Below are 16,905 nucleotides of genomic sequence, written 5' to 3'. Positions count from 1 at the left end.
ATCGGAAATGAAACAGGATGTTAGGTGATACCATTTCTCGGATAATAGAAATTTTTTTCGAACACGCATCGCCAACGTGCACCATTTCTTTGTCGAACGTTATTCACTTTATTTATGAACAATTATACAAATTGACCAACGCTATCTAAGATCTAAACAATAGTTATCGATGATACATATCTCGTTTTTTTAAGGTACAATTTCACTCGTACAGAAACCCAACTGGCAGTTATACAATTTCTTATATAACCTACTTGCACTCGAACGAAGTGTGTCTAATCACCAACGATGCATCGATCATAATTAGGCACTGAAATTATTAAACGAAAAACTTTCATATATTAGAGAAATAATATAAAATTTAAAACGTGTTAAATAAAATTTTATTATACTACGAGAAAGATTGATAATAAAAGAAGAAAGGTTTATTTAAACTGGAACACATCTCTGTCTACCCTTAACGCCAGTTTCCTTCCTGTAGCCAAGATTACAGATACAGAAGTTAGGCCCAGAACAGACTCCGTTCGGGCATCCACCGATGCACACAGGTAGACACCTGGTTCGTGTCACGTCGTTAGGATCCATCATGTAACCGCGTTTGCAGCTGCACTGATTCAGACCAGTGCACTCACCGTTGATGCACGGCATCTCGCAGATGGGCTCGCCCATCTGCGACGAAGTCTCAGGGACGCACCTTCTGCTAGCCCGGTCCATCACGAATCCACGATTACACGCGCAAGTATCAGGACCTACGCATTCACTGTTCGGCCCGCAGCTGTATCTGCACTGGGACGATGGTTGAACGGTCGGTCGTGGTTCGGGACACCTTCCGGTGTCGGGATCTACGTTCAAACCGTAATCGCAGATGCACAAGTCCGGACCAACGCAAAAACCATGAGAGCCACAGCCGTTTCTACATTGGAACGACATCGCGGCTGGGATACACTTGCCGGTATCTGGGTCAACGCGATAGCCCAGATCGCAGGCACATCGATTAGGACCTACGCAGGTACCGTTTGGTCCGCAACCGGATCTGCACTGAGAGGAAGTGCTGGATAGACTGGTCAGAGGGACACATATGCCGTTCGAGTCGCGAGAGAAGCCTATGTTGCAGTTGCAGACTCCTGGAGCGACGCATTCACCGTTCTCGCATCCCTGAGGACAATCCGGGCTGCACTTGTTGGCGAAGTCTAGAGTATAACCTGGTCTACAATTGCAGACACCTGGAGCGACACACTCGCCGTTGCTACAACCTTGACGACACTCCGGGACACAATTGTTGGAGGAGTCGGTGGTGTAGCCTTGTCTGCACTTGCAGACACCTGGTGCAACGCACTCGCCGTTCGCGCAACCTTGAGGACACTCTGGAATGCACTTGTTACTGGAATCGAGAGTAAAGCCTGATTTACATTTACAAACACCTGGAGAGATGCATTCGCCGTTGATGCATCCAGCAGGACACCTCGGTACACAGGATTCCCTGTCTTCTGGAGGATTTGTGTACCTGTGAAATGCATCAATTTGTTAACTAAATTATGGTCCACTGATATTTCAAATTAAACGAAACCATTAAAGAAACTTTACCCTTCGTTGCAACTGCATACACCCGGAGCAGTGCACTCCCCGTTACGGCAACCATTCTCGCAGACAGGTACGCATTCCTTCGATTCGATCCCGGTACTTTCAGAGGACGCCCGAAGCACGTATCCCGTCTTGCACCTGCACACACGGGGTGCCACGCAGTCACCGTTCCTACAGCCCCCTGGACAAATCGGTTTACACTCGCCGTTCACCTCGTCGTAGCCTAGCTTACAGGCGCACACGTTCGCCGAGAAACAGTAAGCATCCTTCTGGCACGGTCTATCGCAATAGGGCATGCAAACACCCTCCTGCGGGAACCAACCCGGTGAACAGGTGCAAACGTTCGGCGCGGTGCATCTTCCACCTAAGCATCCTTGAATGCAACGAGGCTCGCAGCCTCCGGAAGTAATGTTACGCTCGTAGCCATCGCAGCAGTCCAAAATCGTGATCCATCCGTTAGTCTAACAACGAATCGTGATTGCAAAATGTAATTTATTTTTATTCGAAACTCGAGGTGCATCTAAATTTTACCCTGGGGTACTGTTAACTCTATTGCGTGGTGCAACTTGGTATCAATGGTATATTTACCGGCTCGTTCTCGTTGGTAGAGGGAAGGGTGTTATGAGGGAACTGTCCAGTGGAGTTCAACGCTAGTGCATCCGCATAACTGAAAAATAGAAAAAGAAATACGAAATTCGTCAGGATAATTAAGAACAGAGATTGTTCGTTGCATGTTCACATCTTGCAATTAGAACAACACGTTTGATGGAAATTTTATTTATTTATTTAACGTTACTCACGGTATCCTTTTGTAACAAAGTCCTGCCTGAATGGTACTGTTAAGACCTCCGCTTTGATTCGGTCGATGAGATCGATGGCCACCTTTGACACCTTCGATAGCCAAAGTGTCTACGGCGAAGAGCGTTAAAACGACCGAGCAAATGATCAGTGATTCTCTCATCTTGAACGAACGAGCACGAACGAACAACTGAATTCTTATTTTCGGTACGCGCGCGATGACATCTTCCCCGATAACATTGACGCGGCGGGGTCACAGCAGTTACCATCACTTTCCATCAGACTGCGTAGTTGTTCGCAGAAATGTTTATGAATCGCGGCTGCATCCGAATGTCGAAATTGGTTGAGTTCACAGAAATCACTTCAGCTACACGGCTCCTCTCGTTTTAATTTTTTTTTCTTTTCTCCTTTTTTACGATCTAGCTTCTTGGAATCCACGGCTAAGGAAGGGAACATCCGCTTCAAAGATACGTTTGAATTTTGATAAGTGTCTATTATTATCAGTTACGACTACTGAAGCGTGTACGACGAAGATCGAGAGACCAGGGTCACCGTGGGCTTTCATCGAATAGTATCCAATTCCGAGTTCAGAGGAATCGCTTGGACCATTCAGTTTTTCTTCTTCTTGTTTATATTTATTTGTATCTTCGTTTTTTCGTAATCAAGGAAAGGAACGCTTCTTCGAGATAGTCGTAATTTTGATAAACGTTTATAATTATCAATTACAAGTACACATATAATAAATCAGGGTCATCGTGAGCTTCGATTAGCCAGCAGTCGACGTGGGTTCACAGTACTTTCATCCTTGCTTGTTTCCCTTCTTCTTTTTCCTTTTCTCTTGTTTAGCTTTTGGTTATCAGCGACCACGGAAGGGAACATTTGTCTCGCACAAACGTAATTTCGATAACCGTTTCGTTATTATCAATTACGACTCTGTAGAAACGTACATGACGAACCTTGAGAATCCAGGGTCACTCGTGAGCTTTGATCGAACGGTCTTCGATCGATGATTGAATTGGCTCGCCTATCGAGGCAGAATCGAGCGTGACTCGAAATCAAAAGGAAACTCGGTATAACTTGACAGGTTTCTCGAGATGAGGTACGCGTTTCGAAGTTTTCTTCAAACAACGGGACGGAAACGTTTCGAAAGTTCCGTTTATTGCTAGTTTATGTAATCCGTCGATATCGCTGTTCTCTTTACAAAGGATGCAGCGTCTGACTGATAAAAACGACCCAGCCGAGAGTCCGCCAACCGCGACGGTCACTCGGTTGCCCTATTTTTAAACTACGATAAAAACTGAAAGCTTTGGCCTGGTTGTGATAATTGGAAAAAAAGAATGATACGAGAAATCAGTGATCTACCGAGAATAAATTAAACAATTTTTAGAAGATATTCCGAGTTCTATACGCGATAATATATCATGGTAAAATTCAGTACGGTTGGCTGAGATTATCTTCGAGCTATTCCAATTACGAGCTATCTATTTTTCTTCATTTTTTCCTTCTCCCCGCTGTTTCTCGCACGTCATGACGAAAGAACGCGTTGTTCGCCTGACATAAATTCGTGATGAATTTATTATTATCGATGATGACAACGCTTCGTAAGTGCAGCCTTAAGTTTAATCGGAACACGACTCGCTTATCGCTATCCGATGATACGAAATGAATATTAAGCGTAAATCTTATGAATTATTTTAAACTTACTCTTCTTTGGAATACAAATTCTTTGGTATACGTATCATCTTATTTACACGAACAAAAATCAAACTTAACCCTTAATTTAATACAACAAACATTCCACTGCAACCACGAATAATAAGAATCAACCCCCAATCTGCAGTTAAGAACACAACCCCGTTTTGAATAATCCATTGAACGACTGGTCCCTCTAATTTTTTCATTTCGCAACTTAGTTCCAGTCACCGTTCGTTTATGGTGTAACCGGTGTAAAAAGTTCGCGTGTTCATGGTTGACGTCGTCGGGGGCTCGAATGCAAGTCGATTGACGTCAAAGAGAGCGAGGAAAAGCTGTCTCGTCGTGGTACACGCCCTGTTGGATAATATAATCGGCGCCGTTAACCCAGGGTCGTTTTTCTACCCGACCAAGGAACCGATTGCAGTCACGTTCAGCCTTGCACGCTAAACGAGCCCGCGTAAGGTCGGAAACCAGTCCGGTTAGATTTTTCCTACGAACCCGTAGACGAACTGACTCTTTCACATCCGCCTTCGGAATCGCACGCGAGCTTGACTCGAACAACGGCGAGATAAGACACCGCTTTCTTCAGTGAAATTCTATGCGTTGACCTGGCGAGGTCATTGATGACTGGTACCGGACTTGTCAATGACATCATCCTCCTTACCAGCGAAATTATTCAACGTAGAAAAACAAACGAAATTATTGAACCGGATTATCGAGTTGATAATTGGACGAGGTATTACGTTAGAAACGTTCAAGTGAAAGATTACACGTTTCGCGTGATTAACCCGCTGACTACCGTGGAGAATCGAAAAGTAATACGATCGTATCACTCGATAATTCTAATTACAGTCTGTCTAACGAATGTTTGCACCGTTAGTTAACCAGTTAATAGATATTATACAATACTATAATTTTCTGTACGAGACACGGTTTTCACTTTGCAAACCAAACATACCAAGTTTCTCCTACATTCAATACATTAGGGTCGATTTATAATTCACACCGACGATCCCTTCACGCGTTTTTACGACAGTGTAAAGGGCTCGATTGCAATGGGATTTCGTCGTAAACGTGTTCCGTGTTCGCGTCAAAATCGTTCTGTAAACGAATCCGTGTCGACGGTGGTCGATCGTAGTGATCGTCCTGCAGAAACTCTGAAAAAGAAACAAACAAAAAAAAGATTTCCATCATTTCTCCAATATTTCAAAAAAAAAAGAAAAAATTGTTTCGCGAATAAAAATAGGAAGAAAACTCACCGCGTAGATCACCGGTTACACGAAAACCGATCGTGGCAGATCCGTTGGCATAGTTGCTCGAAGGATCGATACTGTTCACCGGAAATACCGTTCTTGGCTCCGAAGTGGACGCAAACAAGGGGCTCAGGCTTGGAGTTTCTGTAATTTCGACAGCACACACGTACAATGGTGCATCGTTGTATTGACACGATTCGGTATGCAGAATTTATAATAGAAATTGAATGCAGCAACGAGGGAAAGGGAAAACGCATCTTGATAAGATATTCTAATCCTTTGCGAGTAATTCGCACCTCGGTCATAGTTCAAGATGGTTAACGAGATAGGATGCGATCCAGGTCAAGGATGGATGGAGCTATACTCACGAGGAAGAGCAGCCATGACTATCGAGGAGATCCTCGTTGCACTTGGGTTCTCTTGATTCTTCGTCTTTGCTTCCTCGTAAATGGATAACCTGGCTGTTTCGAGCAGTTTCGAACGCATGTGGAGAATCATCACCACGGCTACCGAGGTCAATCCCAAAGATACGATCGAAGCTACCACGATTAGTGCTATGTCCAGGGGTATCGGGGCTGGCTGAACGTTGTCTACTACAGATCAATAGCTTAAGGTTCATTTTAAACGTTCACAATTTCACTTTCAATAAAGTGAAACGTTTGAACGTTCAACATAATCTTTACCTTTGTGAATGTTCTTAACGTAATCGGTCTTAGGAGGTACGATATCAACGTTGTCGCCGATGTGTCCCAAGAAGGGATTCTTCATCGCGAATTTCCCTCGTTCCTTTTCAACGTTCCGTCTCCGTTCTGGGACGGAAACTAAAACGATCACAGGCCTGGCGGTGCTCGAGTTGCCCTCTTCTCGTGTCCTAATTTTCATCTGATCCGAGCTCGAGACGTTCGTCGCTTCCGGGCTGCTCGTTCTGCCAGGATTAACCGTGGTGGCGAGCGTCTGGTAACCGGCTACATCTTCGATAACATCCGAACAAAAGGAGGAACTTTTGATTTGTGATCGTTACGTAAACGCGTGATACGTTTGACATTAGAGTTTCTACGCGTTTCTTTTTGCGTCGTCTTCCATTTAGCCGACCATGGTTTGCCTAGACGCGCTATTATGTATTTAGGACCGAGACTTTCGTTCAACTTAGTTGCATCACGCGAATAAATATCACGCCTCGAACAGAATCTCTTTATTTATTACCTTCTGTCGGACTTTCCGTCGTTTGCCAAATTCGCGTAGGATCCCCGTTATGATCGACGATCGTGAAGTTCACCGGTTCCTTGTTCTCTTCGTCAAGATTCTGTGAGTAACTATCGTTCATCGCGGAAACGTCGTTCCCGATGCATCGACCTGTTTCGGGGTGACACGCGTTCGGTGCATTCTTGCATTCGCATGGAAATGCACATTCGGGACCCCAACGATCATCTGGACACGACTCGTTACACCTGTAATGGAAAATAGCAATTATGTACTACCGGTTGATTAAGTAGTTTCAATCATTATAGTATAGTATCGGATGTTTATGTAATATCGTAGAAGTCAATGGAACCGGTCGAGTCAACTAGAAACATTAAGTTATTTTATTGGAGTTATTTCTTCAGTGATAAACAAGTGCTTTCCTGTTCTGCGTCTGATAGAAGTGAGTGAAGAAAACTTTTTTTCTTTTAATTTTAACTATTCTTATTAACGATTGCAACACTAGCAATAAGAATTGCGATAACAATTGTCGTGACTATTATTCAATTAGGCGGAATCGTTCTGTTAACCCAGATTTAATCTCGTTCGACAGTACCAAGCGTTCTCTTGATGATAGAAAGGAAATCTGTGCACTGCAGACGCAGCCTTGCTTACGTTTGTCCACGTAATCCTGGCGGACACGCACACAGTCCATTTACGGGATTGCAAGGTACGTCCTCGGTGCAGTTGCATTTCTCTTTGCACAGCGAGCCCCACGTGCCTCTTGGACACTCTGTAACACGATATCATCGCTGTAAAGTTTCTTTCTGCAAAAAATCACAAATACAACTTAAACATTTGTTCAAGTCGAAACGTTTTAGTAAATTTCGAGTTCCTGCAACATTTTTCGCTTTCGCTATGATGCACTTTCGATCCATGATGTAATTACGGAAATTCCCTGATAATAAATGCGTTCTTTTTTTTTTTTTGTAATATCTGAAAAATCGATGTACAAACAGAACGTTGAAAGGGAGAAAAAATGGGCGGCGTCGAATCATCGATTTCAAAAAAGGAAGCCACGTTCGCGTGAAATTTATTTGCTCGCGTTCTTGCGACGAAGGAAGGTCGGTCTGTTTCGTCGAGCGTGAAATTTATCCTCTCTGTTGCGGAATTTCGTGTTTTTCTTCCCTCGATCACAATGACGAGACGTATTTATATGGAAATAATCGATTGCATTGATTTGTTATTTAATCATTAAAATGTCACAGGGGCGGAAGGTGATCGCTTGTGATAATTGAAAAAAGAAAAAAGAAAGACCTTACCGATCGTACAGTTATCTCCGTGATATCCAGGATCGCAGTAACACTGGTTCGGAGAGACGCAAATTCCCGAGTGACATTTTTCGCAAAGTGGCAGACACCTGATGCCTGTCATGCTGTCACTGCTCGTGATCATTTTATAGCCTTCGCAGCACTCGATCACTCTCCTGGTCTTCCACTCTGTCTAGAAAGTGAAAACAAGATTATCCCTCTCTAAGGGTGACACGAACGATCGATTTCCACGGAATCTACATCAACTTATCCTCGTTATTTTTCTGTTCGCTAACTCGATTAACATCGTCGTTGCTACGAGACATTCGTTCGAATGGAATAGCTCGTTGAATCGTGAGAATTTCGAGCAGAAGTTAATGCACGATGGTTAGGAGAACGATCAACGAGCAGAAATTAGGCCACGTAAGCCATCGAGCAAGCCCGTTCTGGCAGCGTGTCTAGTGGATCTTTGGAAATGGTCCCATTTTCCTCTGGTTACCCTCTGCAACTGGATGCGAATCGTTCGGATTCTCGTGTAAGAACGAAAGTACTTGTTCTCGATGAAAAATGAAAGGTAAAGTAACACGAGGTGTTTCCTTCGTAATAAGTTGTAAGCAGATACGTGAGATAAAATCGAAGTCTAACTTCATAAATTACGTGTCTGTCATTCTGGTCCGTCAGTTTCATGCAAAAAGGTTGATATAATTTCCAGATAGACAAATCATAGCTTTTGTTCCTAAATTGACCGCTCACCTTATCTTATTGTACTATTAATTAGATAGAATTGATCATTTGACGCGTGAAACGTCCAGTATCCGTTCTTATTGCATTTCTTCCGGGAAAAAATTCGCTTGTTTCTTTACTACCGACATTACCAGATAGCGGAGTGTGATAAAGTCGATTACCGTGTACAGGTGACGCCGTTGATCACCACCGGTCTAATGTTGCAATTAACGTCTCTGAGTTTCTTATTTCATCTGGCAGAGGAGGAATTCGTTATGCAAGTAAATTGCCAGCGGATTAATCACTGGTCGCTTATTACGCACGCAATACGATCGCGAATCGAGTTCAAGCGATATATTCTAAGTGTTAGAAAAAAAAAAAAAATGAAAGCGTTCGAACACGACTCGATCGTAGAATTAGAGAAAGGAAATCTCTCGTACGATAAATCATCGATATCTTCCCTTGTTCCTTCGTCGAAGCTGTTGAAATATCTGATGAAGTTACTTTGCTTTCACGCCGAAGAAAAACGCGTCATTTGAAATTCTGATGGCGAACACCGTTTCGTTAATGTGTCAATTAACGATATCGCGCCGCGATTCCGGCGAATCTTTCAACATCGAGCAAAGTCCATTACGCTCGCGTTCCAACGTCGAGTCGAACGTTTCAGCGTCGACGATATCGAATGGATGCCGATTTAATCGATTCCTCGTGTCGTGAAATACTTGTTTTCATAGATCATTCAAAGCACGTGATTTCCGTCTTTCATGAAAGTTTTACCAGGATATTCCATGCTTTATTCCCTTAGTTGGGTATTCAAGTTTCTCCGAACGTTATGGAGGTCCACCGATCTTCGATTTATACAAACTCCTAATTAATCCAACAGGGTAAAGGTTTTTCTCGTTTATTCAAACGACGATTTTAACCAGGTTGTTAAGGACTGCACCAATTCTGTGGGGATATTAATATCTACGATTTACGTTTGCGTTTCCCACGTGGCTCTATTTGAGAAACACTTTTACCCATGATAATTCCGCCTCGTTCCAATGCGATCATTCGTAATTTACCGTTCGAACGAGTTATCGCGTAACCACGGTTCTCTGACATATACAATGCTGTATTTTCCTTAATGGTAAATTGAAGGTAAATTGAAGTGAATTAGAATTGACGAGAATATTCGATATTATCTATATAATAATCCAATTTCCAACTGGAAATAGCAGTGTACGAGCCAGAGAACAAATTTAGCGTGAAACATAGTTGAAGAAGAAGTCGTTTTATCGGGATTTGGAACTTTGGTCCTTTCGATTTTAGACAAATATTTTCGTGTCTAAAACGTTCTCGTTACTCTTGTTACACAATCGTTGACAAGTTCGATGGATGCGAAAGAATTAATTAAGACAGTTGTGATTAATAACAACGACAGTAATTGTGACAATATTTATGATACAGCTAGTAACGAAAGTGGCACGGACGTTCTTTTACGTAACTATTTCTTGTTTTCGGATTCTAATTAAATAATACCCGTCGACTAATTTTTCTGTAGTAACAATTCTCTCGTTGTCTACGATTATCGCTGTAAATGCGTAATTGCCTAAAAAATTATGCAACTCCGTTTTCTGTCCGTAGAAAACGTCGAGCGACCTCGAAACGTCGAACGACCGACCACGTCTTCGATTCTTAATCCGCTTCTATTTCGCGGTATCCCTTTCTACGATCTCGTTTCATTTTCAAAGCGGGTCCTTCGTATCGTTCCATTTTCTAGGATATCCTGTAATACCTTTCGAACAACACGTACCGTTTCTTCCTATCATACGATACCTACATTCGTACACGTCATTCCGGTCGTCTTTGCGCGATTTAAAGCATCATAATTCTACTTTGCAACTCGTTCAAGGACTACTCTCATTGTCTCGGTAATGCTTGGATTACTATCTCTGGTATTGGCTAACTCGAGCTGTTCTTGATAATATTCACCTTCTCCTACGTTAATTTTAATAGCGTTCGAAGGCTAATTAGCAACTATTATAACGGATACTATGAAAGTCTCGGGAATCTTATTCAGCGATCAAACGATTCGATCGGCGAGAAGTCCGCTCGAAAGTCCTTTTCGCGGTGGTACACGTTCTTATTACGTAACAGGCCGGTGTAATGCGGAGCAAAATACATCGCGATGTTCCTACGCAATAAATATTAAGTCTACTCTAACCGTGAGATACTTGGGCAACGTTTATATGGTGTGCGTTCGATGGTACCATAGCTTTCTCATAGGAATATGCTTTTATTGTCAGCGCAACGCGTGACCGTCGGTTTCTTAATCGCCATGGTATCTTTTTGAAAAAAATTGCAAATTCTAATTTGAAAGTTTATAGGACTCCAAATATGAACAGCGAAGTATCTTTACGTTGCACGCATGTACTTTCGTGGGCGCGTGTGTTCCGTGCGATTCGCGATTTTCTATTTCAATCCGGCCGTTCTTGCGTTCGTGTAGCAGGCTGATTGCGAAACGAGACGTTTAGGCGAGACCTCTTTTCTCTTCCGGCGATTTATTATCTCGATCATCAGCGAGCGTGCATGTAAACACGGGCAGACTTCGAAACAGGCTTCGATACTCGTCGATCTAATTGAAAAATTACTCTGTCGATACGTTTTCTCAGGAAAAACCGCAACACTGTCTTGTTACCATTTGTTCCTTTTCAACAATTAGAACGCGAACACGTTACGAAACGCGTATCGGGTAGAATTTAAATTCATTGGAAAATTCAATTGCTATTGTACTATCGTTATGAATAAATATAGAATTTTTTAGAATTTTCTTGAAACAACTTCCTCAACACCCTACGTATAGTTTCTCCTGCGTCCCTTTTCACCCAGTCACCGCATTTGCATGAAACATAGTACTCGCTTTCTTCCGGTAGCAATTGATTGCTCCATGTGTGGATGTAGATCGATCAGGTTACATAAGTCCCCTTTTTACCTGCCGATCGTGTATATTAAACAGCTACCGAAATCGTGGTTAAAATCGCGATCGATCGGTAGATAAATTGAAAAACAGGAATCAGGGGATCAATTGATTTATCGTAGCTCGACGGTAATTAATCGATCGATGTAACAGGACTATCGTATGAATTAATCATAGTAATAGTAATTATCTTTATCTAACCAGGTTTGTATCTTCGTTTCGATTCGAAGTGAACGCTAGAGACCCGCTTCAAAGCGTATCGAATCGTTCCGCTCTGCGTTTAACTTTCGTTAATTACGCTCCGGGTATTTGCTTGCAAATCCTCCGGGCATGCTGCAATTATTGCCGGGAAAACGAGGAAAATTGTATTATTTTCGCAAGATCGATAGATAAGATCACCGTATTAGAAATTTTCTTTAATCACAGCTATGTTGAATTGCGAAGATTGAACGGAAGATAAGAAATAGAAAATCTTGTCGCAACCTGGGTTCTCTTTTTAAAGAATTTCATTTTCAGTGCAATTGGAAGGCTTCGTTAACGTCAAATTTCATTTGTAACATATTTAATAGAAAATGTAATTGTATAGCAATCAGAACATTCCTTTATTAACCAAAATAATGCCATTCGAAAGAATAGATGCTCACCTTTACGCGATATCGTTGTCTCATCTCGGTCCGCGTCTTCGGACACCTGGGTGGGATCTGTAGACACCAGGTGAACGTATTCACGATAACCGGCTCTGTGTACGTTTCCATCGACGTGACCGTGTAACTGTAATGTTTGATCAATTAACTATCTGTTTCTCTCGCGATATCCTTATCGGGCCCGACCGGAAAGCGTAATAAACTAACGAGTCTGGGTTACTGTCAAGGTTCCTTCGCGAAAGTGTTTCATCTGTCCTCGATAAAAGACTGCCACGAGCGTATACCAAGTCTAAATACTATTCCAACTTTCGTCCAACGTTTCAGCCTAATTTGCATCTTCATACAAAAGATTGGGTACTCACTTTTCCGTTCTTGGACACACATTGTCCGCTGAAAACACCCTCGAAGAAGACATCGCCAGCATCAAGAGTAACTTCCAAATAATCGCGACACTCATTTCCACTCCACAACCTTGTATCATCTGTAAGAATTCGCGTTACATCGCCATCAAAGATAGATGCAACGAAAAAATCTCTACTGATCTACGATACTTACTTTTATTAAATATTATTATACAGTTAAGGTAGAATCTATTTAGAATGATGATTTAGTAAATGAACTGAATGAACGTCGCCATCGAATGAGCAAATGCGACGCCTCCATCGTCTCGAGTGCCATTCTTGCGCCGGAAACAAACGGAAATATCAGCCGTTAAGCGGTCGTCTCTAACTGCAAAAGTGTCCTGTTACTATCGGTAACGCGAGATACGAGACGAATAGAATATATTACGTGCTTATTACGCGAAGGAAAAGCGTTCAAGACATTCTTCACCAGTTACCATTTTACTCGAACGCGAGCAAACGATGGTTTTACCCATCGAATGAAATAGGAAACATTATATTTTATTTTATTGTCCTTTAACCGCTGTTTCACAAAGAGAAAGGAACAAGGGGTATCGTATACTCAGACGTTCCTACCGGAAATTGCGTAGCCGATATTTGATGTAAGAGGGACAGACGGTCCCTTTCAAAGGACGTTCTTCACGACAGGAAACGCTAAGTTGCTCCAATTGGCTTGGCTGATTTGCTGCGCGATATACGAGCGACGGTTCATCAACACACGTCTCGATTGTAAATAAGTCGTCGATGGGTCGTATGATTCTCAAACAATTTCACCGACTGATAAGTAAAAAAAGAATGTTTAAAATGGTTACAACTAGACTTGGATATAAATGATCCAGTTTGTTCATAGAGCCCTAATGACACTAATGATTTTCCTTTCACACAGATGAATCTTTCGTAACAAAGTACAAATATCCTTGCGAATATTATGGTTATTTCCACTTCAACGTACCGTGAAATCGATAATGGAACTAATACACCACCAGACGGCTGGCACTTTCAGCCGCATTTAATGTCACCGACTAACGCTCTATACTCCTGGCTTGAGTAACGCCACATGTGGTTTATAATTCAATCTCCCGTCTCTTTTTTTTCCTTCGTGTACGATAGAAAGATCAGGAGAAACAATTTCAGAACTTCCAACACAGCTGTCACCATCGTGAGAAATTTCTCACTTTTGAATCATGACGTGTTCCATGAACGAACCTGATGTTGGAAGAGTTTGAAATTCAAATAGAGATTCTATCTTCGGACGATCTAAACTTGGAATTTAGATTAACCCGAGAGATTAGCACGGATCTTAATTATCTTGATCATTTCAGCAGTTTAAGCTTTGAGGAGATACTTGAATAAATTCATTCTAATCCCAGGAAGACTAAATCATTTTTGTAATTACATAAATATACAAAATTTGAGAAACTTTTATAGGAGTCAAATATAGATTCAGAAATCTATAATTATCGATGCGTAATCGATATTATTGGTCACGAGTCTGTGGCTTGAAACAACTTTCCATTTCTCCCGTTTCACTTTCGGTGGGTTAGGTCTAGGTTAGAGGAAGCCGACAACTCGTTACAGCAGAATGCAAATGTACCGGGGTGCGAATCGGTTGAGAGAATGACTTCATTTCACTCGCGATTACGAACGCGTGATGAATTCTATACCGAACACGTGCGTTCCCCAGCGATTTGCCAAGTTTTTTTTTTCCAGCAATTACGCGTTATACAAGCAGACAAATTTCGTCTGACGATGAACCGAAGGAAACTCGGCCACGATTCCCTGGTGTTACGCGAATGATTCTTTTGTTCGGATTCGGGGTTACCAAGAATGGAAGATCGAAGGCGTCGGCTGGAAGAAAATCACCTCTGTTCGCACGACTTTCCGTGCACAGGTGATGAGAAAATAATAATACTAGACACGCTAATTTTCGCCAAGGAACCCGTAATTATCGCGCCTTGGGAACGTCGATTCCTTCTCGTACGCCCCGAAGAATTTATCACCGTCTAGCGTAATTAGTTCTCGCAATATTTGATGACATAAAACTATCACAAAATAGCGCTTATGCTATATCAATTTAAAGCTTGAAGCTAGAAGAAAATGACTACATAAACGTTTTATCAAAATTCTTACTGAAATTGAAATAAATATTTCCACACCAACATCGCTATCGGACATCCTGAACTTCGATGAAGCCCTAATTAATTAAAATTTCACATGGTTAATTGAAAAACCTCTCACATGCCCAAAATCAAGCAAACAAACACCACTATTATCAACCCTTTCCCTAACAAAACTAAACAGAAACAAACATCTTTGATCACACCGGAACAACGGGATGGAAAATCGCGGAAGCTTTTCCTTTCGCTACAAAACACTGACGCAACTTTATGTACCGTGATGACAAGGACGTGGAAGGATATCGGATCCTGGACGAAGCAGCCAGTAAAGGAGATGTCAGTGACGCTTTCACAGACCGATTCACAACTGGCTTGCAAGTCCGTAACGAGCAATTGGCGTCACCGTCACTCGGAATGCACTTGTGGCACAATGAACTCCGACCCTAGCTGTCGACCACGACAACGACAAGTAGAACGCCGACGAAGGTGGGGTATGGAGGATTCCCAGAGGGGGCGGTGTACATTCTGGGCCCTCGAACCTTGCAAAAGACAGAGAACAAACTACCATTCGAGTGTTCGAGGATATCCTGTGGAGACATTGACACTGTCCGGTGAATCGTCGTCGAAGCGTAAACGAAGTTCACGACCTACGTCCATCTTTATGTTTCTTTTAACGGCCCTTCAAAAAAGGGTACCGACGTTAACAGGCAAGGATTGAAGCGTCTCGTTTGCTTAGCAAAGGTCTGGGTTAAATGATGCATTTCGTGTGTCGACGTTTAACGAGGGTAATTATAAGGGACAGACGGTTGAAAGGGAACAAGATGTTCTGAATGTGGAGTAGCACCTTTCAAGAATTAACTTTCGCAGAAAATTGTAGAAAAAAAAAAAATATTAAAAATCGTATATACTTTGCCCTGGAATTCTACGCTTCAGTGATTTACCGTTTATTGAATAACATCCAATTAAATGGTATATCAAGCTAGCAATTGAAATTCTCAGTTTCAGCGCATCTTGCATCATTTTCAATCATTCGCGCAGTGCAATTATTTCCAAACGAATTACGTTCATGAAATACGTGGAATTCCACGGCTTGTTTTATAGAGCAGAGCAGATGGCATCTTCCGAAGAAGAACGAAAAGACCGAGTTCCGTGGGCTGGGTTACGGTACGAACAGAACCGAGCGTAATGGGATGATTGGAAGGGCAATTCATGGCGTTCCCTCTTGTTCTCCACGCAATAGACCTCGACTACTCGAGCATTTAATCCCGTGACGAACAACATCCGATGAAATTGAGTAATTAATGATTGCACAGCAAGAGGGAAAGAAATGGGTGCTGTTGGTCGTGTCGTTTGTTCACCCTTTGTTAGAAACGACGATTATAGCAATGATTTTGTCCAAGTCCCGTGCGCCGCCGATCTTCCGGATGGATGGCGTGAAGAGCGAGTGGATGATGGAATAAATTTCTATGTCCCTGATTTATCACTTGGAAATTTTAAGTCCTAAGTTTCGAATCTCAACTTTCCAAGCTCTAAGCCCCAAGCCACAAGTTGCCAAGTCCCAAATCCTAACTTTCTAAGTGCCAAGTCCAAAGCCCCAAGTTCCACGTTTCCAAATCTTGAGTCCCAACTTTCCAAGTGCCGAGTCCCGAGTCCGAACTCTCAAGCTTAAAAAACTGATTAATTACTCTCGAGGATGCGTTAAACGACCCATCCTCCGTTTCTAAAAATACTATGCATTGAATTTCCTGTTAGCGACGGCAACGTAACACGTTAATTAGCGTGAAACGCTTTTAATGACCGCATGGGGATTGCTGTCTCGACATCCAGTCAGCATGTCGATTAATCCGTTCCACAGGTACACTCCGAAAGTGTAGAAATTCATGCAAAAGTACTTCCAGCTTAGATTGACATAGTGGAGACGTAGTGATATCGCGAATAATTGCATAGGTTGTTGCCTTTTCCGCGAAACACGCTCGCGATCTCAGGCATTTCATGCTTGCTGCTCGGTTTCAAAACTATTTGCGTCAATCAACAATTATACACTCGCTGTGCCTACTTTGAAATTAAAATAATTTAAACAACTCGCCGCTGTTATTACATAAAATCTACCACTTTTAAACAAATCCCTTTTCATTGAATAAAAGAAACTTTCATTATCTTACGTTTTACAGTACATAGTACATCATTTATCATCTCAGTTCGTCTTCTTCAGACCAGAATACAATTATCCAGCGTTTTCTCCGAG

General features: G+C 42.2%; 2 protein-coding genes across 4 annotated transcripts; both read right to left on the bottom strand.

The window, feature by feature from the left end:
- Positions 1 to 84: 84 nt before the first annotated feature.
- On the bottom strand, positions 85 to 2,544 carry LOC117603908 (uncharacterized). Its single transcript, XM_034323497.2, has 4 exons — positions 2,382 to 2,544; positions 2,170 to 2,248; positions 1,585 to 2,042; positions 85 to 1,504 (listed from the first exon to the last, which is right to left on the bottom strand). The coding sequence occupies exons 1-4, from the start codon at positions 2,540 to 2,542 to the stop codon at positions 430 to 432; spliced, it is 1,773 nt and encodes a 590-aa protein (XP_034179388.2). The 5' UTR covers positions 2,543 to 2,544; the 3' UTR covers positions 85 to 429.
- Positions 2,545 to 2,756: 212 nt separating this feature from the next.
- On the bottom strand, positions 2,757 to 16,445 carry LOC117603909 (uncharacterized). 3 transcript variants are annotated; one of them, XM_034323498.2, is made up of 11 exons: positions 14,937 to 16,445; positions 12,698 to 12,871; positions 12,505 to 12,623; positions 12,143 to 12,269; positions 7,829 to 8,009; positions 7,182 to 7,299; positions 6,531 to 6,775; positions 6,011 to 6,298; positions 5,696 to 5,920; positions 5,334 to 5,471; positions 2,757 to 5,231 (listed from the first exon to the last, which is right to left on the bottom strand). In XM_034323498.2, the coding sequence occupies exons 3-11, from the start codon at positions 12,621 to 12,623 to the stop codon at positions 5,092 to 5,094; spliced, it is 1,581 nt and encodes a 526-aa protein (XP_034179389.2). In that variant the 5' UTR covers positions 12,698 to 12,871; positions 14,937 to 16,445; the 3' UTR covers positions 2,757 to 5,091. The 3 variants fall into 3 exon arrangements, with proteins under 3 accessions (XP_034179389.2, XP_034179390.2, XP_076547024.1); XM_034323499.2 differs by lacking the exon at positions 14,937 to 16,445 and adding an exon at positions 13,496 to 14,914; XM_076690909.1 differs by lacking the exon at positions 14,937 to 16,445 and adding an exon at positions 13,120 to 13,474.
- Positions 16,446 to 16,905: the final 460 nt, after the last annotated feature.

The sequence above is a fragment of the Osmia lignaria genome, chromosome 11 (assembly GCF_051020975.1).
Source record: "Osmia lignaria lignaria isolate PbOS001 chromosome 11, iyOsmLign1, whole genome shotgun sequence".
NCBI classification, from domain to species: domain Eukaryota; kingdom Metazoa; phylum Arthropoda; class Insecta; order Hymenoptera; family Megachilidae; genus Osmia; species Osmia lignaria.
The sequence above is the reverse complement of the archived record's forward strand: the minus strand, read 5'-3'. Positions and strand labels throughout refer to the sequence as shown.

What these genes read in the sequence shown, in the direction of transcription:
- LOC117603908 (XM_034323497.2), bottom strand. Translation starts at nt 2,542, where the DNA reads ATGAGAGAATCACTGATCATTTGCTCGGTCGTTTTAACGCTCTTCGCC. An exon ending in CTTTGTTACAAAAGGATACC is followed by an intron (nt 2,249 to 2,381) that starts GTGAGTAACGTT and finishes TCTATTTTTCAG; the next exon opens with TTATGCGGATGCACTAGCGT. An exon ending in CTACCAACGAGAACGAGCCG is followed by an intron (nt 2,043 to 2,169) that starts GTAAATATACCA and finishes ATTCGTTGTTAG; the next exon opens with ACTAACGGATGGATCACGAT.
- LOC117603909 (XM_034323498.2), bottom strand. Translation starts at nt 12,623, where the DNA reads ATGATACAAGGTTGTGGAGTGGAAATGAGTGTCGCGATTATTTGGAAG. An exon ending in GTGTGTCCAAGAACGGAAAA is followed by an intron (nt 12,270 to 12,504) that starts GTGAGTACCCAA and finishes CAAACATTACAG; the next exon opens with TTACACGGTCACGTCGATGG. An exon ending in CCAGGATTACGTGGACAAAC is followed by an intron (nt 6,776 to 7,181) that starts GTAAGCAAGGCT and finishes TTTCCATTACAG; the next exon opens with GTGTAACGAGTCGTGTCCAG.